We start from the raw sequence: 27,640 nt of genomic DNA, 5'->3' as shown, positions 1-27,640 counted from the left end.
GAAGTGCAAGTTAGATTTTCTTCTTCTGAAGTCACCATCAAGTGCTATGGTATGAGTAGCCATGGTTTCAAATCCCAGCTTTTCACCTAAGAAATTATGTGATTTTAGCCACTTCAATTTCTGAAAGCACTAGATTCCTTATCAATAAAGTAGAAATAGTACCCATTCCACATGATTGTTTTGAGGATTAAATGAAAACAATATATATGAATGGTCAATAAATACATAAGTAGAAGTAATTAATAAATATTTTTAATTGTCATTTTCATCATTATTTAAACTAAGAAAGTGGCCGGGCGTGGTGGTGCACACCTGTAATCCCAGCACTCGGGAGGCCAAGGCAGGAGGATTGCTATGAGTTCCAAGCCAGCCTGGGCTACAAAGTGGGTTCAGAGCTTGCCTGAACTACATAGCGAGACCTTGTCTTAAAAAAAAAAAAAGAAAATCGAAGCCCAGAAAGGTGCTAACTTGCCATGGCTCACATAGTAAATTCATTTAGAGCTGGACAGAGCTGTGCATGTATACATTAGAAGTAATCTTTGGGAGCTAATAATTGTTCTAAAATATTTAGAGTTTAATTATATCTGTATATGTTAAAGTAGAAAATATGTATTTTCTATTCTTAAACAATGTCTGGTCTGTCCTAATGGAAAAGGTTTTAGTTGTGTGAAAAAAGCAGAGGCTATAGCTTAAATTTTTGTGGCTTTATTTAGCTTGAAGAAACAAACAGCATGCTAACCAAAGATAACGAATTACTAAGAAAAGAAAATGAAGAGCTGACTGATAAAATGAAAAAGGCAGAAGAAGGTATGTAGGAGTTTGTTGGTTGGTTTGTTTTTCAGGGTTTTTTAGATAGGTTCACACCAGGTAGCCGAGGCTGGCTGTCCTCAAACTCACACCCATCCTCCTGCGTCAGCCTCCTGAGTGCTGGGATTTCAGGCATGCACACCATGCCTGGTAGGATTTTTTAAAAGTAATCATAGGGTTAAATTAAAATCACTGATTAATGTTTGGGTATTTATGTTGTGTAGTAAGTTTTTAAATACCTGTTTTCATATATTAAATAACATGTATACCCTTAAGAATTAATGAAATTACTGAAAGTTACTAGTGTGTAGTAATTGAGTTTGAAATGTAAAAATTAATGCTATAGAGTAACATTTTATATAATTGGTTGGCAGAATATAAATTGAAGAAGGAGGAGGAGATAAATAATCTTAAGGCTGCCTTTGAAAAGAATATCAATACAGAACGAACTCTGAAAACACAGGTATGCACACTTTTAGCCTTTTCCATTGATTTACATTTGAGTATCAAATATTTAAAAGTTCATAATTTGAGGATAGTAGGTGCCTGCAGTGAAACTCAGGACCTCACACTTGTGAAGCAGAACAATTGTTCTTTATGTACTTTTTCCTAAAACTGAAGTCCTAAGATTTAAGTCTTTCATTAAAACAAATAAGCTGGGCATGGTGGCACATGCCTGTAATCTCAGCACTTGGGAGGCTGAGGCAAGAGGATTGCTGTGAGTTTGAGACCAGCCTGGGCTACAAAGTGAGCTCAAGGTCAGCCTGAACTGCATAGCGAGACCCTGTCTCAAAATATATACGTTAATTAATTAATTAATAATAGTAGTAATATTCTTTCATTACTAAGTGTAGAAGACTTATGTGAAAAAAAAAGGATTTCAGTTAAAAAAGCTAGTTTGTCTAATAAGAATGTGATTTAAATTATGTTGAAGAGCTGCTATTGATGGTAGGAAAACATGGTGAAGAGAATACACATAAGAGATTTGGGAATAAGTCAGAAAGAAATGATAGTGATAGATTATCATCTTGCTTTGTATTTTATGATGCATTTAGTCAGGTTATTTTTTTCCTGTTAACTTGATATCTTTTCATTTTATTAAGTTCTCTAGTAATTAAGATTACTCATTGTCTATTAAGTTCTTCAGTTGATTTTTATAGTAAAAAGTTTTTCCTTATCCCTTGTAATGACATGATTGTGTGGTCTCCTTAAATCTCTCATTGGTCCTTCATGTTACAATGTAATCTTTCAAAAATATGCTTAATAGATGTTGAAAACCCTTCATTGCAGATTTTACTTAACCTTTTACCAAGACAGAAAGCACAAAGGAAAAGATTGATATTTGTTACAGAAAATTTCAAATGCCTATGGAGCAAAACACTATAAGTTGAAACAGAATATTTAATAGCATTTATTTTTATAAACAAGTATAAACAAGAAAACAAAAAAAGGACGATTGAGAGAGAAATAGTGGAGATTTAAAAAATATTCAATCCCAATAATAAACCAAGAAATAAAAATTTAAAATAATAATGAGGTATTGTTTTGAAGATAATCAGATTTAAATGAGACAAAATACCCAGGTTTGTCAAGAACACGGGGAAAGTTCACTCATACACTATTATAGGGAATAAACTGTGAGAATTTAATGTACATTTTTTTTTTGATGCACTACTATACAATTTAGCCTACATAAAGACTTGCATAAATGTTTAAAAGAAATAAATACGGACAGATATGGTGGTGCATGCTTGTAATTGCAGCACTCTAGGAGGTTGAGGCAAGCAGATCACAAAGTTGAGGCCAAGTGCAGATAACTTAGTAACATAATAAGACCCTGTCTAAAATCAAAATAAATAAAAGGGCTGGGGATGTAACTTAATGCAGAGGCCCAGGTTCAATCCCCAGTAGAGAAAGAAAAGAGAGAGAAAGATGGGGGTTGACTGTTGTAACATTATTTTTTTGATAGTGAAACAGCTTATCTATAAATCATGATACATACAGTGAATGCAAGAGAGCCTTTAAAAATAATGAAGTAGACTTTTGTGTAATGATATGGGAAAGTGGTATACCCCATGATATAGTGTTAAATGAAGAAAAGCATGTTGTAGTGCAGAACGTATGAAATATAATCAAAATAAACAGTGAATGTTTAAACTTTTTTGTTTGTCTAAATTTTTAAAACAAAATTATTTGAGTAAAAGACATGGTGCCATCAGTCCTCCTCAGAATACTCCCCTTTGCTTCAAACCCATTTACTCCATTGTTCTTGCCACTTTCTGAAGCAGTTCGAAGTCCTCTTTCCAGAGTGTTTTTAAGAAGTATTGTCAAAAACTGGTGAATGCTGCTTTAAGTGTCATGGGACAGAAAGGCAGGCTTATGAAAACATTACAGTGTGTACTCAGCTACCTTATTCACCAGGTCTGGCTCTGTAACTTCTGGCCCTTCCTCAATATCAAAATGTCCATAGAAGGTAAATGTTTCGAACTGATTCAAGACATTGAGGCGGTCATAACAGCTGAACTAAAGACACTTAGGAAAAGACTTCCAGAACTGCTTCTAGCAGTGGCAAGAATAGTGGAATAAATATGTGTGAAAGGAGGAGGAGTACTTTGAAAGGGATAGATGGCAGTGTGTCTTTTACTGTAAAAAATTTTTCTTAATTTAACTGTAGGTGTAATTTATAGTTCTGTCTGGGAAACCTGAAGATAATACCCACCCACCAGATTGAAAGAAAAACAGAGAAGGCTTTAGCAAAGGTGTCTTTAAGGGTGTGGCATTACTTGGGTTGTTTGTTGGTTTCTGTTTTTATTTTTACATTCTGTGTAGCATTTGATGAAGGGACAACCATGTTAGATTTATTTTAAAAACTCACATTTGCATGTGTGAGTTTACTACACTGAAATTTCTCAGGGGGTTCTCATTGTTAGCGAAACCCAATCTGTGTGGAAATAATGACGGTTAGGATTTTCTTCCTCTCTTAATGGGGAGATATATATATATATATATTTTACATTACTACCGAACAAATACACCATGACTTACGTTTTACAGTATATGTAGCTAATCTTAAATGTTTTTAGTGGTCTATCTCATTTTGAATGTGCTTTCTCCTTCTGGGGAGGGGGGCTGGCCTGAACTGTATTTGCATACCTTTTTACTTTGAAAAGGACCTCAGGATGACCTACCTAGTCAAATGGATTGTCCCCGTGCTTTCCTCCTTGTCCAAAGGGATAATGTTCTCTTTAGCCTTTTTGCCTGCGTACTACTTCCTGTGCTTCTGATGCCATCCCTAGCTTCCTGCCTTATCGTTTACTCTTTGCTCATCTAACTTTTCTTTGTCTTTTAAGAAACACATGCACCAGTACTATAGGAAACATGCACTGACTTCTCAGAACCTCACTTTGACACTGTTCTCATGGTACTCTTTTGAGTCTCTTTACTTACCACTCCGTTCTGTGTTTCTCCTCCAGACTAGAATGGCTTGGGAGATGACTACATTTCTGTCTTTGTGTCTAGTACCTAATAGAGTTCCTACACCATAGTAAGTGCAGAGTAATTGTTGAACAATGAATGGGTTTTTGCAAGCCTGTCTGGTTCTTCCATTGAAATAGAGAAAATAAGTCAGCATTAGTTTTTTGGTACTATGTTTGTAGGACTGGGGATCAAACCCAATGCCTACTGCATGCTGGGCAAGCATTCTATCACTGAGCTGTGTCTCCAGCTCTAATATTAGTTACTAGTGTTACCAATTATCGTATCCCAACATTTCATACCCACAAAGAAAATCTGCTTCCTGATTTTGAAGGAGAAAAATATTCAGTGAGGATTTAAACTCAACAGCTATAAATAAGGTCTTACTAATAACATTTTCATATTTAAATAGGCTGTTAACAAGTTGGCAGAAATAATGAATCGCAAAGATTTTAAAATTGATAGAAAGAAAGCTAATACACAAGATTTGAGAAAGAAAGAAAAGGAAAATCGAAAGTTACAACTGGAACTGAACCAAGAAAGAGAGAAATTCAACCAGATGGTAGTGAAACATCAAAAGGAGCTGAATGAAATGCAGGCGGTAAGTTTGTGTGTGTGCACACTGAGGCATGTAGGGTCATTGTCTTATACTGTTACTTCTTTATGTGCTTATCTCTTTGTATTGCTTAGAAAGGTTTTCCTAGCTTAAAAAGTTTCATATTTTAATTTAGAGCCTCACGGTTTGATCATTATTTTGCTTCTAGGAACGCTAACCTTGAACAACTAGAAAGATGCCCTGTTGACTATTAGTTACTACAACTTGAGTTTTTACTATTTAGCAGCTGCTTTAAGACAGACAATCAAGGGTTTTGTTTGTTGTTGTTTTTCAGACTGAAAGTAGAGTGTGGCTTTTACCAGACTTTGTGCAGTGCTAGGGTTCAAACCAGGACCTTGCCTGTGTAGGACAAGCACTCGTCCAAAGAGCTGCGTCCTAACCCTTCTGTTGTAATATGTCCTGTGGTGGGGGCAGAGGTCCTCTAGTAAAGTCTTTTCTGAAATCCAAATGCCAACTTTAATTTTTTATTTTCCTGGTATGTTAATAACATAAAATGGTGAACATAGTCTCTCATAGAATATAAACCTGGATCCAGTTTTTTACTCCATTGTTCGTGGTTCTGCCATCCTGAGACCTATTGTTTACCTTTTAAACTAATTCATTTATAGCCAGAGAGCATTTCCTAATGTTTTAGTCTCTTTAATGCTTAAATTAAAAACACAAGTCAAGGCCAGGTGTGGTGGCACATGCCTGTAATCCCAGCACTCGGGAGACTGAGGCAGGAGGATCGCTGTGAGTTCCAGACCAGCCTGGGCTACAAAGTGAGCTCAAGGCCAGCCTGAACTGCACAGTGAGACCCTGTCTCAAAAAGACCAAAAAAAAAAAAAAAAAAATCCGCAAGACAGACAAACAAAAACTCTCCTAAATGCAAAGGGGAAAATAGCTTAGAGCTTATCCTAGCATCACGTTACTGAGAAAGAGATTGTGTTTCCACATTGTCTCACAGTCTTGGGCCAGGCATAGTGGCATGTGACTATGTTCCTGGCTACTCAGGAGGCTGAGACAGAGGGTCACTTGAGCTCAGGAGTTGGAGGCCTGGGTTACATAATGAGATCCTGTCTCACTCCAGAAAAATCCTGTTGTGGGAAACATACATGGTTTATATTAAGTGTTTTCATGATTGCCATTTACATTAATTGTGCTTAAATTAATTCTTAATGTTGGAAATTTATGACCTTGATCACTTATATTGTCTTGATATTTTTCAAAAATAGCAATTGGTAGAAGAATGTACACATAAAAACGAACTTCAGATGCAGTTGGCTAGCAAAGAGAGTGATATTGAACAATTGCGTGCTAAGCTTTTGGACCTTTCGGATTCTACTAGTGTTGCTAGTTTTCCTAGCGCTGATGAAACAGATGGAAACCTTCCAGGTAAGAATAATTCTGTTCAGTCATTTAAGTTTGATTAAATGTCATGGAAGTTATTTTTTTAATTTGGTTTTCTACCTCTTTGTCATTATGTCTGTGGATCTTTGAGGAGGAATTGTTTCTGATAGCCAAGACCTATGATGATTATATACTAAGTATACTTTGTTGAATAAAAATTATCATCATGAGTCAACATTTTCTAGAATAAAAATAGTCATTATCCATCTTAGACTATTCACATGGACTTCAGAAGCTTTACTTGAATAGAAACCTGAAGTGTATAAACTTACTTTGAGCACCCTGCCATCATGGTGAAAGTCAAAGCTGTCCCTCCAGGCTTTCACTATTTAAAGAAAATTGTACTTGTTTTTGTGAGTAACAGCTGTTTGACATTTTATAAATTCTGGTACTAAAGCTAAGAACTGTCCTAACATAATCAGAGCCAATAGCAGCTGTATGTAGAAGCCCACCCGCCATAGTAGTGATACACTTTAATCTGACTTTGTCAAGTTTTAAATTGGGGGTAATAGATGAAGAGAGTTGGAATGGAACATGCAGTGAGGGAACAGAGAACCAAGGAAAGCCAGAGGTAAGTGGCAGAGATTTCAGACTTCCCTTTTCTCCTTTTTGCTAATGGAGAATCAATTTCTCGTTCTTGGCCTAGCTGTAGAAGCATTGAAGTGAATAGGTTTACACACACGCACCCGCACACACATACATATGACATGCCGCACACTCTCAGTCAGGGGTTTGGGATGTTTGGTTTACATGGTAGTAAACTTGAAAATAGATTTTAATTAGCATATTTCAGACTGGTACATGGTATTTGTAAAGCAACATAAATTATTGCAAGGATTCTATCTTAAAAGAATATATTGCTTTTTTAAAATGTGATATCAGAAACTTGATAGATTACTTAGAAAATTTTATGGTGTTTCTTGATCAAGAAAGTGGGACTCAGAATGGGAGGTGAGTTTGACTGCTTGCTTCATACCTTGTGATCCTGTCCCGCATCCTTGGGGAGCTTTGCTAGTCCAGAAGAGTCAAGTGTCTGGAGAGGGAAAACAGGAAGGAGATTTCCTGTTCTTCTATTGGGAACTGAACTCAGGACCTTGCACTTGCCAGGCAGGCGCCTATGCCAGCCCGAGATTTCCTATTCTGGTGGTTGGGGATTCTGTGGTTTTCAGCTTGGGGCTCTCTGAAACCACCTGCCTCTTGAGAAACGTGTGGGCACATGGCACTGTAGGAGGATGAGTTTGACTTTAGCAAAACGTGCAGCTTCTGCTGTTTGAACAGCCTTCTAAAGGTGGATTTAATCAAAAGAGTATGACTTCGAGGTTTCCTTGCCTCATTGCTTCAATTTTCTCACTGAAGCTGTAGTTCATTCCCTCTTTGTTAACTCAGTTGCTTCTAGAATAAAGGAATTCTTAACTCTATTTAGTGTCAGTGAAAATCTTAACTGGGGCTTTTTGTTTTATCCCATTCATTTCTCTTTATAATGCCCCACCTCCCTTTTTAAAGACAGGATCTCACCATGTAGTTCAAGCTGGTCTTAACTCTTGACACTCCTACCTCAGCCTCCCAAGTACTGGATTTACAGGTGTGCATCAGCATGTCCAGCTTAACATTATAATGTCTTAATGTGTGCGTAGGATTTTAAAAATACTAGGTTAGGGCCGGGGATATAACTCAGTGGCACAAGCACTTGCCTGGCAAACACGAAGTCCCAAGTTCGATTCCTGGTACCAAAATAAAATAACATAAAATAAAAATCCTAGGTGAGAAGTTCAGAGATTTACACATTACTGGTGAATGTGAATAGAAGATTTAAAAGATAAGTTGCTGGGCCCCCACAAAAGAAAAGGTGATGAATTTTATGCTGCATCCTGGCATATTCAGGAAGGCTAAATGCAAATGATCCTCAGATGCTTTGATTGGCAGCCTTAGATTTCAGAGTCCTGACCTAATTAATTTATAAGTCAGTCAGCAAAACATATTTAAGTATTTCTACTGTCTCCACTCTGAATTTATTCCCTAGAATATTAGTGTATACTCAGACTTTATTTGAAAGATTTTCAGACTTCAAAGTGCTGATAACCTCCATTGCTACCAAATGAGACCAGTGAGCTGCCTCTTTCCCCTCTCCGTGTTCTCAGTGTGGAAGCGGTGAGGATCTCGACCGTGCTGAACCTCAGCTTCTCAGGCTGGAAGTAGGAATGAGTAACCTTGGTCAATACTGCATTTGCTCTCTGCTTTGGATACTGTATTGCTAATAAATTAAATCCACCATTTGCTAGCTGCTTCAAAATGGTTCTTGGCAATAAAGCTAAGGTTTTGCAGTCATATCTAGGAGGAAACATTGAAGTATTTTTGTGTTATTTTTGTTTTTGTGGGGTTTTTTTGTTTTTGTTTTTATTTTTTGAGACAAGGTCTCCCTATGTAGCCCAGACTGGCCTTGAACTCACATGATCCTCCTGCCTCAGCCTCCCAAGTGCTGGGATTACAGGCATGCGCCATCATGCCTGGCAAAGCTTTCTTTTCAGTGAAGAGAAATTAGTAGTATAACTCTCTCAACTGTCTTTTTTTTTTTCTTTCCGCTTCTTTCTTTTCTCCATTCCCCCATCCCAGTTTCTCTTTCCTTTTGAAGTTTCTCCCCATTTTACAATATCTTTTGTACATTTTGGATCTTATTTACTCTTTCAGCTTCTCACACTAGGGAGACAATATGATGTTTATACATGTGTGTCTGGTTTATTTTACTTACAAGTATAGTCTCGAGTTGCATCCATTTACCTATAAGTCTCTAAGTTTATCCTCTTTATGGCTGAGTAGTACTCCATTGTATAAAAATACCACATCTTTTTGAGCCATTCCTCAGTTGATGGCCATTTAAGTTGCTTCCAAGATCTAGCTATTACAAATTCATGGGTGCACCTATATCACTGCAATACGATGTTTTTAATTCTTCTGGAAAGATACCCAGAAGCGGAATAGCTGGATCAAATGGGACCTCCAGTCCTAGTTTTTGTTTTTTTGTTTTTTTGTTTTTGTTTTTTTGGGTTTTTTTTTCCAGTACTGGAAATTGAACTCATGACCTTGCACTTGCCAGGCAGGCACTTTGCCGCTGAGCTAAATCCCCGCCGCCCCCCCTCGCCCCCCCCCCGCTTTTCTTTTTGGTTTTTCCCCGGTACCAGGAATTGAACTCACAACCTTGCGCATGCCAGGCAGGCACCGTTCCGCTGAGCTAAATCCCCAGCCCCCAACCCTAGTTTTTGGAGGAATCATCACACTGAATTCCACAGTGGTTGCACCAGTCTGCACTCCCATCAACAATGAGGAAGAGTTCCTTTTTCCCCAAGCCCCTCCAGCATTTGTTATTGGTTGATTTCTTGATGATAGCCATTTTTTCTAAAGTGAAGTGAAATCTCAGTGTTGTTTTAATTTGCATCTCTGGAATGACCAATGATGTTGAACATTTTTTCATATATTTATTTGTTGGTTGTATTTCTTCATCTGAAAAGTATGTATTCATCGCAGATGCCCACTTTTGGATTGAGTCTTTAAATTTGGGAAGTCTGATTTTTTTGAGTTCTTTATGTGTTCTCAGTAGTAATCCTTTGTCTGAGGAACAGCTGGCAAACATTTTTTCCCACATTGTGGGTTGTCTCTTCACTCTGTTGGTGGTTTCTTTTGTTGTGCAAAAGCTTTTTCATAAGATGAGATCCCAGTTGTTTCTTTGTGATAGTTCCTGTGCAGTCGGAGTGTTATTTGTAAAGTCTTAGCATACACCTGTGTCTTCAAGAGTTTTACCTATTCTGTCTTCCAGCAGATTTATTGTGTCTGTTTTAATATTTAGATCTTTAGTCCATGTTGAATTTAGTGCATAGTGAAAGAAAGAGGTCTGAATTCTTCAGTATGAATGGATTTCATTTTCTTTTGTATGTCACTTTTGAATATAAGAACTATTTTATAGTGGTCCTCTATCTCTTTCTTAAGCAGTATGTGTTATATCCAAGTTAACTTTGGTAGTCTTTACAGGTTAACGTTAATGTGTAAAGTGGCTATATTGGATAGTATTTATATATAATTAGGCATTATGGCTCTTGGTTGGATTAAAGAATCAGTTAGCAATGTTGAGATAATATCTAATTTTTTGAAAGTTAAAATTCCTGTACAAATGTATAAAATCTGGAGTCAAGGTGTTCATATACTTCTGTAGCAAACTGTTGTGGTAATGTAGACTTTGAAGATCTCAGTTTACTTTACAAATTATCTGGAGAAACTAATTTCTGCATTTTTCATGTAAAAGGTGAATTTACAGCATTTTACTTCAGATTGCCACTTAGGTCGCTACTAGTCATGGTTTTGGAGGGTATCTTCATATATAAAAACTAGTAGGTATATTACCTTGCATCCAAAACAGGAGTGTGGAAAGGAAATAGAAGATGGTATATATGTTTTTCCTGTCATCACTGAACATAATTTAGTTCCTAACCCAAACCTACAACGACAAAGCATGAATATTTTGGCATTTCTTTTGATAGAGAAATAACTGGAAGAGTTGGAATATTTTGGAATATATAGTTTTGTTTAAATGTCAGATTTTCAAAGGCTTTTATTTTCAGTAAAGAGTTACTGGGAGCAAGCAACCATCATTGTATTCTCAAATATTAAGATTACTTTTTATTCCAAGTCATGTTTATATTAATGTCTATCAGTCTACGCTTTAAGAGCTATAATTCTTGCCACGTTGACAGGAAAATTCCTAATAACTTTTCTTTCTTATAAGAAAATACTTATGAATGATTAACATGTGATCAGCAGTCTTCTGCATGTTATTTAATATAAAGCTGCCTGTTTGATTTTTAAATTGTAACTATTATTTACAGGTAATGACTTTAATTGACTGATTCAGAAAAAATACAGAATAGCAAGTAATTAACATTTATTTATCCAGCACCTTTTCTGGTATCAGTTGCCATGGGGTACATAAAACAGGTATTAGGATATGCTCCCTGCTGTCACAAAACTTACAAAGGAACTATCTAAGAAAATAAAGTCATTATTGATGAACTAAATAGCAACAATCAAGAGAAAGGGGGCGGCTGGGGGTTTAGCTCAGTGGCACAGCGCCTGCCTGGCAAGCGCAAGGTCGTGAGTTTGATTCCCTGTACTGGGGGGCGGGGGGGAAGAAAAAAGAGAACTTGTTTTGAAACTTTTTTTATTTTTTTTATTTCTTCCAAGCACCAACTACAATTTGTATGAAGGGAAATAGGACAAAAAGAAATTTGGAGACATTAAGTATATGGTGTAAGTAGGCACAGGAAAACATTAGCTACCATTCAGTGAATTGCAAAGTTTGTTTGGGGACAGACTAACATTGTGCTGTAAAAACAAGTTTGAGCTCTGGAGCTTTTACAGATGCTGAGAGAATAGCCTTGGACAAGGCAGTTCACCTTGCTGAGCCTTAGTCTCTCCATCTGTAAGTGGAGGATGATAGTAAAACTTACCTATAATCCTAAGCATATGATAGCCTAGACTCATGGGCAAAGGTTAAACATGAGATACTAATTGTAAAGCACATAGTAATTAATAAATGTTCAGTAAATGTCATCTGTTGTTAACCATTACTGTAAGACTGAGCTTTATAGCTTTAAATTATGTGGAGAAGGGCAGTATATATTCCCAGAGGATCATAATTTGAGCTGTAGTATAATAATAAGTCACATTATAGCATCATGCTTTAAAATGATTCCTTTTCTTTTCTTTTTGAAATACAAAATTAGATACTTAGCTGGGTGTGGTGGCACACACTTGTAATCCCAGCACTCAGGAGGCTGAGGCAGGAGGATCATTGCGAGTTCAAGACCAGCCTGGGCTACAAAGTGAGCTCAAGGCCAGCCCGAACTAAAGATAAAACAAAACAAAAAAAAGATCAGATACTTAAAATACTTAATTTGGGCTTTCTTACCTGCACCCTGATATAGTCATTTCTAGTGGGATTGTCTTTATCCCCCAAATATTTCTAATAAACATTATATTTAATGTGATGATAAAAATAATAGTAATAATGTAATGATGATTATCAGAAAGGCCTTGATCGAAATAGTGAAGAAATTTATGGTATACACAAATGGTTTAACCGTTAGCAATTAATCAGCTGAATTTTGTGCCCTTTTTCTGTTCATTAAATTGTAGTGTTACAAACTTAAAAGCCTGTACATGTTTTTAATTTGAGAAGAATTATAATTGGACTTATTTATGGAATTAATTTCCTTTCCAATCAAATTTGGACAGTTTTATTGAAATTGTTGTGTTTTACCTAAAAAAAATTACCACAATACTGTACTGAGAAAACAAATAAAATGCTTGTCTCTTATTCTTTATATCTAGTTGATTCTGCCTGCATTCCTTATTTATTTATCTTCTATTCTTGTCTTCTGTGAGTAATAGGACACTTGTGTACTTTTGCTTGCTCTTCTTGTGTAAATCATGGCTCTGATTTGTTCCACTTGCTGCATATTTCTTTTTTTTGTTTCTTTTTCTTTTTGCTATATATTTTTTATATGAATGTTAAGTGATATTTAAAGTTTTCTACCATATCTCATTTAAGCTGCAATCCATTCCAGTCTTGCCTGGCTCTGAGAGACATTGTTACCTCATACCTCTGTAATTGAATACTAAATGTTACTTCATGAGAAAAGTGGCTTGGGGTTTTTTTCTGCAATATCTGTATGGCCGTTGAAGTTGATTTGTGTGATTGAAGCATGGAAGAGCAAATTGTAGCGTTTTTTCATTTAGCTGTCTTATTGCTTGTTGCTGCATGCTGTCAAGCGACTGCTAAGGGTGTTTCCTCTGGCTAGAATTGAAGACTGACTGCTGTATGTTCTTTTTCTCCTAGAATCAAGAATCGAAGGTTGGCTTTCTGTACCAAATAGAGGAAATATCAAAAGATACGGCTGGAAGAAGCAGGTACTGTGTGCCTAATATTTTTCTGAAGTTTTGTTATATATTTTGCTTTGAAGGATGAAACCTTTATTACCTACTCTATTACCAACATTGATTTAGATTAATACAGTGTCATTCTAGACATAAATATGACGAATATACTTATTACTGTAAACCAAGTTAATGTTCCTTTTGTAACTTCTTTTTTTCTCATTTCAGTATGTTGTAGTAAGCAGCAAAAAAATTTTGTTCTATAATGATGAACAAGACAAGGAACAATCCAATCCATCTATGGTATTAGACATAGAGTAAGTTGCCTTTTACTGAATTTTAAGTCAGCTAAATGTTAACTTGTGATTAGTGTTACTTTACATTTTGTGTTATTTAATGTTGCCCAGTTTTCTTAACAAACTTCAAAGTCTTTAGTAAAATGTGAGAAGGAAAATTTTGCATACCTGGTTCATGTACTTGAAAATCAAATTTTATATTTTAAATGTTTAGTGGTCTTGAGTTCAAAGAGCATCTCAAAAAGTATAGGATCTTTGATCATAATTGAGAAGAAATATAAACATATCTGTTCCTTTTTAGTAATGTATCGAAGTGTAGGAAGGAGAATTTTTTCCTTTAGAACTTTCTAAAATGCTGTATTGTCATAGGTGCTGTGTATGTATAAAGGTACACAAGTTCCATATTCAAGAAGCTTAGAGACAAGTAATAGAAAAGGTGAAATTGCAACAAATACAAAGTGAAGTGAGGCAAGTGCTTTTCAAGAGAAGCAGAAACTTACTTGAAGTATTACCATTCCTTTGCAGTTAATATTTGTAGAGCTCATTATGGTTAGAATGTTAACAAAATTCAGCAGGTCCTAGAAAATTCTGATTTATTATGTCCTTTTTTTCCTAAACATTAGTTGTAAGTGAAAAGCTTAAATAAACTAACACATAACATGAATGTGAAAGACACATCTTTTAACTAAATTAAATATGGAACTTTTTAGATGGATGAAGGAGGATTTGTCTGCTTAGGAGGATTTTTTCTATTAAGGTGTGATTTTATATAAAATCATAGCTCTTAGGTGTTGAATTCAGTGAAATATGGCAATTGTGAACACACCTGTAATTACCACTCAATACAAGATGTAGAACATTTCCATTACCTGATCTGGTTTCTATCACTGAGATAAGTCTTACATATTTTAGAACTTCATACGCACTTAACTGTATAATATGGACACTTCTGTGCCTGGCTTCTTTCACTTAGCCTAGTGCTTTTTGAAATTGGCCTTTGGCATTGTATGTAGAGGTTGGTGGTTGTTGGATTTCTCTTTTTTGTTTTGTTTGAGGCGCGGCGATCGTTATTTTATTGTTACATTGTTGTTGATTTGTTTGCCCAGGCTTGGCTCAAACTTGATATATCCTGCTTCAGCCTCCCAAAGTGCTGGGATGACAGGCAAGCCCACCACACCCAGCGTGTTCTTATCTTTTGCTGAGTAGGATTGCACTGAATATTTCACAATTTGTCCATTTTTCTGTTGATGGACAACAACAGAAACTGCTTCAAGTTTGGGATTACTATAAATGAAACTGCTGTGTATATATTTGTTGATTTAAATTTTCATTTCTCATGAGTAAAGTACTTAGAAGGATAATCTTGGGTTATGGAGTACATCTGTAACTTTTTAAAAATCTACTGAGTAGTTCTCAAAAGTGACTGTACTCTATTTTATATTATAGCCTTTAGCACTATGGGCATTTAAGTTGTTTCCTGTACTTTTTTTTTTTTTGCAGTACCGGGGATTGAACTCACAACCTGTGCTTGCCAGGCAGGTGCTTATACCATTGAACTATATCCCCAGCCCTATTCCTGTACATTTTTTAAAGCTCTTCTCATGAATATGAAGCACTCATTGTTTTAAATTGCATTTTCCTCATGACTAATGATGTCAGAAATCTTTGCACATGTTCGTTCTTTTCTTGAGAGAACAAGAGAGACAGAGAGGGTCTGCCTATGTTGCCCAGGCTGGCCAGAACTCCTGGGTTTAAGGGATCCTCCTGGCTCATCCACTGCAGTAGCTGAGACTACAGAGAATGCACCACCATGCCCAGATTATTGACCACTTTTATACCTTTCCTAAAGTGTCTCCAGGTTATTTACCCTCTTTTATATTGTTTTTTGTCTTTTTTTGATTGTTTGTAAGAGGTCTGTGTATATTCTAGGTAAGAATTGTTTATTTTAGTGGTACCTTTTAATGAAGATCAGTGTATAAAATTTTTAAGTGATTTGTCCCTTTTATAAAGTGTTCAAGAAATGTTTGCCTGTCCAACAGTTGTGAAAGTATACCTTTAACTGTTCCACATTTTATAAAGTTTTTTGTGGTTGATTCCAAATTAATTTTTGTGTTTGGACAATAGTTGAGGGTAGGAATTTGTTTTCCATGTGGTTTGTTCCAACATTTCTTTCCTTTAAGTCTGCAATAGACATTTTAATGTTGACTTTGAATTGGCTAAGCTTGCCATATATTTATTAGTTTTATAAGAGTTTGTTTTTCCTTTTTCTTTTCTTTTTTTAGGGGGGCTTGTTTCCATGAGGCTTTCCCACATAAACAATCACATCCTTCCCAAACAATGGTATAATTTCATGCCTTTATATTAGACATATATTCATATAGACCACCACCACAGCCAAAATACAGAATACTTGCTTTTTTTTTTTTTTTTTTTTGGTTTTTCTCTGGTACCAGGAACCGAACTCACGACCTTGCGCTTGCCAGGCAGGCGCTTTGTGCCGCTGAGCTAAATCCCCAGCCCCTAATACAGAATACTTTCATCACACTGATCGCTGTGCTATCCTTTATAGCCACAGGAGCCTCCTTCCTGCGCTTCTCATTCCTGGCAAATTAATCTATCCTCCACCTCATTTTTTGTGATTAATTTTTCTCACTCTGAATAATTCCCCTGAGATAAGCCAAGTTATAATTGATTTGTCTTTATTATTATTAAGTTGTACAGTTGACCCTCCACCATATGTGTGGGTTTCACATCCCAAGAATTTAGCCAACTGCAGACCACAAATATTAAGGCAAAATTTGTGTGTATAGTAAACAAGTAGAAATATTTTGTCATTAGTCCCTGAACAATACTGTATAACAACTGTGTACATAGCATTTATATTGTATTAGGTAGTATAGATAACCTAGAAATAATTAAACTACAGTGTGCAGGAGGTTCTATATAAGTTATTTTCCAGGTACTACACCATTTATGGAAGGACTTAAGCATTTTGGATTTAGTATTTACCGTGGGTCTGAGAACCAATTCCCTGGGAATACCAGGGGGACAGCTGTATACCATGACACAGATGATAACTACAGTTTGTTTAACCATTTATTTGGGTTGTTTCCAGGTTTGGACTACTTTATTATGAGTAAAGTTACTATGAACATTTACACACAGGTTTTTGTGTAGATATCAATCTTCATTTCCCAGAATAAAACTAAAAAAGTATAATTGCTTTGTCATATGGTAAGTATATGTTTAATTTTGTGAGAAATTTACCATATTCTCTTCCAGAGTGGATCTGCAGTCTTACATTTCCACCAGTGTTATATGAGCAATCCAGCCTCTCTGCATCCTCACCAGCATTTGGTGTTATCACTGCCTTAATTTTTTTTTAATTCTTATAGATGTGTAGTGATACTGATTGTGGGGTTCTTTTTGTTTTTGTTTTGTTTTTGAGACACAGTCTCACTATGTAGTTCAGACTGGCCTTGAACTCACTGTGTAACCGAGGCTGGATTCAAACTCACCACAGTGATCCTCCTGCCTCAGCCTCTCAAGTGCTAGGATTATAGGCATGTGCCACCACACTTGGCATTCATCATAGTTTTTACATTTCACTAATGACTGAAGATGTCGAATGTGTTTTCATTTGGTTATTTATAGCTTATATGTCTTCAGTGAAGTGTCTGTCTTTTGTTCTAAGTAAGTTTTTATAGTGACTTACATGATATTTCTTTATCATTTTAGTAAATTGTTTCATGTTCGACCTGTAACCCAAGGAGATGTATACAGAGCTGAAACTGAAGAAATTCCTAAAATATTCCAGGTAAAAACTGAAATTATAATTTCAAAGGCCTTTTTACCTAAATACTAAGTGCTTTTGTGAACAAATTAAAAATCTGCCAGTTTTTTATACATTTTGGTTTTTCTTGGGTTTTTCTTTTTTTGGTTTTTCTCCGGTACTGGGAACCGAACCCACTACCTTGCGCTTGCCAGGCAGGCGCTTTTGCCGCTGAGCTAAATCCCCAGCCCTTTTTTATACATTTTGAACTTTATTCCTAGATTAAAATCTTTTTTCTTCCTCTCACCATTTCTGAATGTAGATACTATATGCAAATGAAGGTGAATGTAGAAAAGACATAGAGATGGAGCCAGTACAACAAGCTGAAAAAACTAATTTCCAAAATCACAAAGGCCATGAGTTCATTCCTACGCTCTACCACTTTCCTGCCAACTGTGAGGCCTGTGCCAAACCTCTGTGGCATGTTTTCAAGCCACCCCCTGCCCTAGAATGTCGAAGATGCCACGTTAAGTGCCACCGAGATCACTTAGACAAGAAAGAGGACCTAATTTCCCCATGTAAAGGTAAGGCATGGCATTTATTTTTTCCAACCTATTACTAATTTAGTTCCAAGTCCTAATGAAATAACTTCTTCATTTGTAGCAGTTTCTGTACCAAGTGGAAGAGGTGGGTTATAGTAAGTGATAATTTGGCTCTGACGGAACAGTGCACAGGTTTTCACAGCTACAGAGTTAGCTCTTGAAGAGGAGCCTCACCACCACCTTAGGTGCTCCTGGGAAAAAGCCCATGAGTGCTTTGCCACTGAGCTACGTCTCTGCCCCTTTTGTTATTTTTTTTTTCTTTTGAGAGGAGGTTCAGAGATACTTCAACTTGCAATCTTCTTGTCACCCTCAAAAAGTGCTAGAATTACAGGTGTGCATTATTGCACCAAACGAATTATCCCCTTTGAAAAAAACCCTGGCCAACCAAGCCTGGTGGCGCACACCTATAACCCCAGCACTGGGGAGACTGAGGCAGAAGGATTGCCATGAGTTTGAGGCCAGCTTGAGTTACAAAGTAAGTTCTAGGCCAGTCTGAACTGCATAGAGAGACCCTGTCTCAAAAAGACCAAAAAAAAAACAAAAACCCGTTGCCACTTAGAAATTATTCCAGGTTAGAACAAAGACTGTAGGTGAGTTCTGATATAGTCCTCTGAATTTTTCCCTCTTGCTTTTTTTTTTTTTTTAATCTTTTTGAGACAAGGTCTTGCTATGCAGTTCATTCAGGCTGGCCTTGAGCTCACTTATGTAGCCCAGGCTGGTCTCAAACTCACAACAGTCCTCCTGCCTCAGCCTCCCGAGTACTGGGATTACAGGCGTGTGCCACCATGCCTGGCTCCCTCTTGCTTGTTTTCATTCTGTTTCTTTCTCTGCTGGGACCAGCATGCTGTATCAGAAACAAAATGTCTTACTTAATAATGAGAGGCAACTTAAAGGAAAATAATGCAGACTATGTCTATTTTAAGATAAGAAACTTGAGTTCTATAAATAACTTTGTTTCACTTTTTTATTTTTACTTTGTATGTCTGATTTACTCTACTGGTTTTGATTTATTTGTAATTAAAGTGAGAAAGAGATAAGTTTCACAGATAATTAAGCATAGTAAATCTTTTAAAGCTTTAAGAACTTGAAGAAATAAACATTTGATAAGTTTATGTTTTTTTTACTATTACATGGCTTTAATTGTCCTTTTTTTTTAATGTAGTAAGTTATGATGTAACATCAGCAAGAGACATGCTGCTATTAGCATGTTCTCAGGATGAACAAAAAAAATGGGTAACTCATTTAGTAAAGAAGATCCCTAAAAATCCACCTTCTAGTTTTGTTCGTGCCTCTCCTCGAACTCTTTCTACAAGATCCACTGCAAATCAGTCTTTCCGGAAAGTGGTTAAAAATACATCCGGAAAAACTAGGTAAGGATTGAATTGATAACTTTCTTAACAATGTAAAACTGATCACATAACACTTATTAAAATCAGAAATCTAATTCTTTCCCCATATTGCATATCATTTGTAGCTGGTCTTCATAGATGATTTGCAGTTACTTTATATATAATATTTCTGTTATATGTTAATAAATGTAACATTTAGTTCATGTCAAATTTTATTATCACAGGTTGTTATACATGGCATATATTTAGTCCTTAATATTGTAACCAACTAGTAGTTGGTTTTAAAATTCAAATACGTGTATATAAAACTTTTCTTATCTTTTTCTAATTACATTAGCATAGCTTTTTTTGGAAATCGAGAATTATTTTATTTTATTGCTATAAACTTTCCAGGTATGTGCCCGTCTTTTATTTTTGATGCATTTTTCTTCAAAAATATTATACTCTGTACTAAGAGAAACAGTTTTGGGACTTACAGATTAACAGTCTATCTCAAGCGGAAAGTAGTAGCTCATTAAATCCTCATTTTACATATGAATAAAGCACAAAGAAATTAAAGGGCCTTCACAAGATTACCCACCCTAAGGATTGAGACTCTTTTATTTTTATTTTTTTAATTCTAAAGCCTGTTCAGGGGCTGGGGATTTAGCTCAGTGGCACAGCGCTTGCCTGGCAAGTGCGACGTCGTGAGTGTGATTCCTGGTACCGGAAAAAAAATAAAATAAAATAATAATAATAATAATAATAAAGCCTGTTCCAAGTACCAGCTCTCCCTCTAGTGTAACCCCAGCTTTAGAATCTAGATTCGAATCTAGAAGCTAAGACTAACACTGCTTATGCCACCCCTGTATTTGAACAGGCTTAAAGCCTCTTAGTCTTCAGTTCATCTCCTTTCTTCACTGTCTGCGGTTGGTAACCAGGTCTGACTCTTTGAAATGACTCGTAGCATTTCCTTCTAATGTATTCCTCTGCTGCCATGCTATTCCAGTTCATGTCATCACTGTTGACTTAATTCTGTAGAATGCTGAACCAACCACCTGGACATAGGGCATGTGCTGGATCTAAAATGATTTAAAATAGGAATATAACTGGATAAGAAAATATATTTGAAGAGTGGAACCAAAGAGGAGATAATATTTTGTATAATTTCACTGGTTTCCAAATTTTATATAATTGTAAATTACATAAAAATAATGTTTCCCTCTCTCTTACATGCGTGCATGTGAGTGTGTTGTATGTATGTGTTCTGGGAATCAAACCCAGAGCCTTGATCGTGCTAGGCAAGTGCTCTGCCCCTAAGCTATGCCCTTAACCCCCACTCCAGCCTGTTTCTTGTATTGTTACACTGAGTGTATCTCTTAAATTAAACTCTCTTTTCTCTCTACCAACAGTTAACCACGTGACCTACTGCCTTGGACTTGTGTGGGATGCTACCTGATGGACCAGGCTTCTTTAACCATGCAGAGCGACAGGCTGTTTCTTTGACACAAATATCACAGGCTTCAGGGTTAAGATCGCTGTTATTCTGTCCTTGCTTTGGCACAAAAGCACACTGAGGGGTTTTTTTAAATTGCAGGTTTGCCTAAAGGTAGATTAGATTAATTATTACTGTGTAATGCAAGTACAATTGGGGGAAAGCTTAGCTAGATCATATTTTTCTAAAAGGTGCTGCCTTTCTGAATTTCTGAGAAAACGCCTGTCGGCTGTGATAGGACAGTTTTCCTCGTATGAGTGAGAGGAGGGACTTTTGCTTTCAAGTGGGATGGCTGTCACTGTCAAGATCTGCTCATGGAAGGAGTAAAGAAAATATCTCAAAATGAGACAAACTGAAGTTTTTTTTTTTTTTTTTAAGTGACTTTTTTGTGCTCTTGCAAGATTATACAAAATATTTTAAGGAAGCAGTGAAATCACATGAACTTCAGTGCTCTCACTGTAGAATTTAAAAAGCCTTACTATTGATTGCCCATGGTGGACTTGATGGAGAAATTAAATATATTATGCTTTACAAGATACTGTATATGTCTCAGCAGATTTGTAGATCGGGGAATGGGAGAAGACAAGAAAAATTACATTTAATCTATGCAGTTTTGCCAAGCCATATTGAGTTATTTTACTACTAGAGATGTTAGGAACTAACTGTACAAAAGAACCAAGTTTAAAAGCATTTTGTGGGGTACATCATTTCTGTAATTGTATAATGTATTTCTTTGTGGTTTTAAGTGATAAAGACATTAAGTTAACAAACATATAAGAAATGTATGCACTGTTTGAAATGTAAATTATTCTTAGAACACTTTCAGTGGGAGTTGCATTGCCCTTTTAGTGCCTTAATTTGAGAGAATTATTTTACTGCCATGAGTAAGTATAGAAATTGCAGAACAAGAGGGTTTTCAAAAAAAATTATGTGTGTCAGTGGGTTTCTTCATTGATAATTGGTTTAATTTAAAATATTTAGAGGTTTGTTGGACTTTCATAAACTGAGTACAATCTTTTCATCAAACTACCTGCTACAATAATGACTTTATAAAACTATCTGAAAAATTATACAAGGTTGCACCAGTATAAAAAGTATGTCAGTACATCCATGATGTTTTCCAGTTAACATAGGAATAACCAGATAAATACTGTTAAACTCTTGTGCAGTAACAGGAGTTTATTTATATGGGCAGTATGATTTATTGTTTATTTTTTTAACCAAATACCTCCTCAGTAATTTATAATGGCTTTGCAGTAATGTGTATCAAATAAGAAGCACTGGAAAACTGATTGTCTCTAGGATGATATGCATGTTTCAAGTGGTATTGAAAGCCGCACTGATGGATATGTGATAATAAACATATCTGTTATTAATATGCTGATGACTCTGCTCATTTAATGAGAAATAAAAGTAATTTATGGATGGATACTTTTAAGAGTGACTGCTATGGTGTTTTCTAATGGCTAAAATGAATAGAAAGCATACTACAAATTAGTCCTGATTGTCATATATGTGTTAAATTTCACAACTAGATTAAAGTGTAGTTTTGAAAGATGAGTCTTGGTTGTTGAAATGTGCATCACTTACAGGAAGCACCTTACAGCCTTTCTTTGGCATGTCTGAACTGCAGCAGTACTATGCTTGCACTTTGGGGCTATGATTTTTTTTTTTTTTTTTAAAGATAAAAGGAGGGAAACATTAACAGACATACAACATTTTACAACATATCACAAGCACAATACAGACAATACAGAGTTACAAACAAAGTGGTAGGGAATTAACAATGGTGGTTGTATTACATATTGATATCTTCAAAGTGGCTTCTGGGGCTATGATTAAAACAAGGGTTATTTGAACACAAGCACTGTAATACCACAGTCTTATACCAAAGATGCCTGTCAGGTGACTCTGGGTCAGTAGTGTATACAGTGTGGATACGCTGACGCACAAGAGTCCATCTTGCTACTCAGAACAGCATATGATTTAAAACTTACGAGTACTTCTGAGATTGTATCGCCCACAATTGACTATGGGTAATGGAAACTGCAGAAAACCGCACTTTAGATCGATTCAGGTAGTAACCAAATTTAACCATCACATACGTCACTTCATTGCCTCGGTGAATTGCAGATTTGAATTTTTAAGTTTCTGTTTTCCATTGTCTAATACTTCTAGAATGCTCTGCTCAGAAAACAAATCGATTAGCTAGTAAATATCTTTTTAAAAAATTGGTTGTATATAGCCCTTTTTTCTTTTAATAGTATCTTGATGCATAAGAATTTTAAATTTTAATGGTCCTTTTTTTTATCTCCTTCATAGTTTCTTTCTTTCTTCCTTATTCTGCTCTAGAAATCAGTGTCATTCCAGCATCATTCCAAAGTAACTAAAAAGGCTAGGCAAGATAATTCAGGCCTGTAATCCCAGCACTTGGGAGGTTGAGGCAGGAGGATCACCACGAGTTCGAGACAAGCCTGTGCTACATAGTTCAAGGACAACTTGCACTACACAGCAAGACTCTCTCTTTTAACAACAAAAGATGGGTTTTTAAATAAATGAGTACATGTTTGCTTGGTGTATAAAACATGATTACAGAATACATTTAAATATGTGCAGGAAGAAATGTAAAAAAATTCATGTTAGGAAGTCCTTTTACAATATATGGATAAAGAATCTTCTGGGTGCAAATGGAAAGTCCATCCTTACTTGGACATACCACACCAGAATGTAAAGGAATTTCTTAATGACATAGAAACAGGTTTTAAATTAGTCTTATTGCAGCCACCAGTGTCCACTTTAATTGTCTGCTTTGGTCTTCCAAGTTTTGCTCCAGTGTACATGATATGCAAATTATTGTTTATCTCATTATAAATGTGTGAAAAAGAATACAGTGAGAACTGGTAGTTTTGGATACACTCAGTAAAGTGCAGCTCAGAATATGCATTAACATTTTAAACAGAAAAAAGATTAAAGCAAGTAGTTCACAAATTGCTTTTCAAGGATCCTGGCATTGTGGAAAACAGCCTTTCACTTAAGCTTCTTTTTTTTTGATTTGGTCTTTTTGAGACAGGGTCTCACTATGCAGTTCAGGCTGGCCTTTAGCTCACTTTGTAGCTCAGGCTAATCTCGAACTCCCAGTGATCCTCCTGCCTCAGCCTCCCGTGTGCTGCGATTACAGGCGTGCGCCCCCACCCCTAGCCCTTCATTTCAGTCTTGTCTAAGGAAGCCTGTGTGTTTCTGTACTAGAACAGTGAAATATCTCTTCCAAAGTTTTCTGGATTTAGAACAAAGTAAATGGCTCCCATTTCCATGTAAGAACTATGGAAGCAAGCATGAGTTTCAGTAATATCTTCTCATGTTTAAGGGTATAGTACATACATAAATCGTATTAGATTCCCTAAAGTTTAAAGATGTTACTGTAAGTAAATCTACATAGGCAGAAAGGGGGGACCAGTGGTATAGCTAGATCTTGAGTGTCCCCTAAGGGCCTGTCTGGTATCCCCTTGGAAGATAGTGGGGCCTGTGGGAGGGTCTTAGGTCACTAGGGGTGACCCCAGCCCTCTGCTCTTCCTCTTTCTCTCCCTGGCCATGGGAGAAGTTCTGCTTCTTCACCTGCACTTCTGCCACAATGTACAGGCACTGGCCCAAAGGAATGGTGCCAAATGATTACAGGTCAGGCCCACCAAAACAAACATTTTCTCTCTTACAGTTTGATTAGCTCAGTGACAGCCAACATGGTAGTACAATTTTTTTTTTTTCTTATTTTTTTGTCTTTTTGAGACAGGGTCTCGCTGTGCAGTTGAGGCTGACCTTGAGCTCACTGTGTAGCCCAGGCTGGTCTCGAACTTGCAGTGATCCTCCTGCCTCAGCCTCCCGAGTACTGGGATTACAGGCATGTGCCACCACGCCCAGCTGGAAGTACATTTTAAGTGTCCATCATTACCATAGTAGGAATATCACAGAGGGAAAGTGTTCATAGTATAAAAAGACAGCAATAAAGGGGCAGGAGCTGGGATTGTGGTAGGGAACTGATTAAAGGATATTTTGCTAATTTCATAGGAATTGTGCTGTGGGACTTGGTTAACCTAAGTATACTTGCAACATGATGATCACCATTTTTTTTAATCTTTGTACATGGTGTTGGTGAAGACTTAAGATTTTATTTATTTTTCTGAGAAAAGGTCTCACTATATCGCCCAGGCTGAGTTTGAACACATGTCCTTCAGCTTCAGCCTCCCAAATAGCAGGGATTATAAGCACACAGTGGTTGGTTGGTTTGTTTGTTGGGGTTTTTTGCGGGGAGGGGTACCGGGAATCAAACTCAGGGCCTCACCATCTTTTTAGTCTTATTTGATGGCAGGACCAGACACTCACTAAAGAGAACATTTTTAGTTGCTGTTTAACATCCATTTGGGCTGGCATCTGGTTTTAGAACTGTAATATTTTGGAGAGTCTGGGAAAAACTTTCCTTCCACCACTGTACAGTGTTCTGTTGTGACTCTCAGTTAAAATGACTCCCTATAAATAAATAAGAAAGACAGACAGACAGACTGCCTTATTGAAGAATATGATTTGTGGTCTAACAGTTGTGGTTAATTTTATGTTTCAACTTGACTGAGCCGTGGGGTACCCAGATACTTGGCCAACCATTGTTTTGTGTGTGTCTGCAAGCTTTTTGCTGAGTTACTTTAACAGTTGAATTAGTTATTACATAGGGGGTTTTTTGGTACCAGGAATTGAACTCAGGACCTTGCACTTCCTAGGCAGGTGCTTCTGCCACTGAGCTATATCCCCAGCCCTACATACAGTATTATGTAGTACAGTGAACTACTGTTTGGTCCTAAAAACAAATGAGCCAGGAAAAAAATGAAAAGAAATTCAAACATTTCTGAGTGAAAAAAACCAACCTGAAAAGGCAGCATCCTATAAGATTGCGGGGGGGCGGGGGGGATAGAGAGGTGGGACATTAAGGGTTTTAGGGCAGAGAAACTATTCTGTATGAAACTGTAAGTGTGAAACAAATAGAACTATATGTGGTAAACCCTAATGTAAACTGTGGACTTTGGGTGGTAATAATGTGTCAGTGCTGGTTCACTGTTAATAACAAATGCATCGCTGGTATACCTGTAATCCCAGCACTCAGGAGGCTGCAACAGGAGGATCGTTGTGAGTTCAAGGTCAGCCTGTGAGCTCAAGGCCAGCCTGAACTACGTAGTGAGACCCTGTCTCAAAAAGATCAAAAAAAAAAAAAAAAGAAAAGCATCACAGTGACCAGAGATGGTGGTGTGGGATGTTGAAGAGGGCAAGCTATGGAAAATCTCTTAATGAACACACAGTTTTTATGTGAACCTAAAACTGTTCTAAAAATAAAGCCTATTAATTTAGAAAATAATGAAGGAGAAGTTCCTTCTCAGACATGTACACACAGCACAGACATAACCTTACAGATGGGCTCCAAAACAAGATGAACCAGAATACTCATTTCAAACACACTGATCCCATTGTTTTGCCGCTTTCTGAAGCAGTTCTGGAAATCTTCTTTCGTGAGATCTCTTCATGGCTGCCTTGATGTACTGAATTGTGTATTTGCAGAAACATATGTACTGTATATTCACCACCAACTTACTGTAAAATATCCCCTATATACAGTACACTAAGGAACTATTAACAGTTAATAATTTATGCATCTGAGCAATATTTTGAGAAGACTCACTCCCAGCAATCATTCTTCTTCCCCTAGTCCTCAAAAATTCATGTAATCTTTGTCTATGCTTTGTTAATTCTGTAACATTCTTACTTTCTTCTGTTAGAAATCTTTCACTGTACAAAAGATACGGTGTTCTGGACAAACCTGATCCTAGTGTATGAGAACCAGCCGCGAGGTGCCATGAGACTAAGAAGCAAACAGATGAAGGGTTGCACAGTATAATTTATTGGGGTCTGACAGAAGTGTGTTGGGTGGCAGCAAGAGAAGTGTACGTCTGCAATCTGAGTCAGAGGAGGGGGCTCGGTATGGTAGAGGACCAATGGAGTTCGCCCATGCCAGAATGGGTTTTTCTCAGCTAGAGATGTCAAGTGTGTTTGTGGCCCTGCTGGCCCTGGGTCCTGTCATAAAGCTCCAGATACTACTTAATGGCTTCCTTTATTAACAGTGTGCTGGGAAACAGGGGAAACAGACCAGAGTCAGGGGCAATCGTGGTGGCTATGATTCAACATGGCCGGAGTTTGGCCAAGTTAGATTCTTACAAATGATAGAGGTAAAAGTAAAAAGGGGGAAGGGAAAGCTAGAAATTCTCGTGTTCTTACGTTACATTATAGCAGTGTAAGGTTATGGAGCAAGAAACAGCTTAAGACACTGAGATTTGAGTACGTTACAACTTTTAATTTAAACAATAAAATTACAAATTTATAATTATAAAAAATAGGGATCTAGGAGTGATGGTGCATACCCTCGTTCCAGCACTCTGAGAAGCTTAGGGAGGAGGAACACAAGTTCAAATGTAGCTTGGGAGACCTGGTGACTTAAGGAAACACCATCTAAAATCAAAAAGGCTGGGGATATAGCTCAGTGTGAAGGCCCTGGTTCAGTCCTTGGGCCTGGAGAAAAACAAAGGAGGAAGGGGAAGGGTGGTAGGTGTAGCACAACAGTCGCAGAACAGACACATACTGCCGTTTACAATGGAGCTCAACAGATGCTGCTTAAACCATAAGGTTATAAGCATTTCGTTTAGAATTATGGAGATCTAAATCACAAGAGGTTAAAGTCAGATGCTTGTAAAAAGTAAAATTAAAAGTGAGGGTGAAGGGCTGGGGATGTAGCTCAGAGGCATAGTGCCTGTGAAAGAAATGAAAGAAAGAAAGAAAAAAAAAAAGAAAGAAAGAAAAAGAAAAGAAAGAAATGTATGTATAGGGGCTGGGGATTTAGCTCAACAGCAAAGCG

The 27,640-nt window shown here is 36.8% G+C and overlaps 1 protein-coding gene across 1 annotated transcript in view; it reads left to right on the top strand.

The window, feature by feature from the left end:
• The window catches only part of Rock1 (Rho-associated, coiled-coil containing protein kinase 1), a gene marked incomplete at its 5' end in the record, with an annotated part of 112,217 nt that extends 90,079 nt beyond the window's left edge, over positions 1-22,138 (top strand). Inside the window, 10 exon segments of the mRNA XM_005372684.2 lie at positions 714-807; positions 1,182-1,270; positions 4,694-4,882; positions 6,112-6,271; positions 13,170-13,240; positions 13,436-13,524; positions 17,242-17,320; positions 17,598-17,859; positions 19,040-19,247; positions 20,618-22,138. Coding sequence (XP_005372741.1) covers positions 714-807; positions 1,182-1,270; positions 4,694-4,882; positions 6,112-6,271; positions 13,170-13,240; positions 13,436-13,524; positions 17,242-17,320; positions 17,598-17,859; positions 19,040-19,247; positions 20,618-20,621 — 1,245 coding nt within the window. The 3' untranslated portion in view covers positions 20,622-22,138.
• Between the last annotated feature and the right edge of the window lie 5,502 nt (positions 22,139-27,640).

Source organism: Chinchilla lanigera, unplaced genomic scaffold (assembly GCF_000276665.1).
Source record: "Chinchilla lanigera isolate Chin_1 unplaced genomic scaffold, ChiLan1.0 scaffold00001, whole genome shotgun sequence".
NCBI lineage: Eukaryota > Metazoa > Chordata > Mammalia > Rodentia > Chinchillidae > Chinchilla > Chinchilla lanigera.
This window is presented reverse-complemented; position numbering and strand designations above follow the sequence as displayed.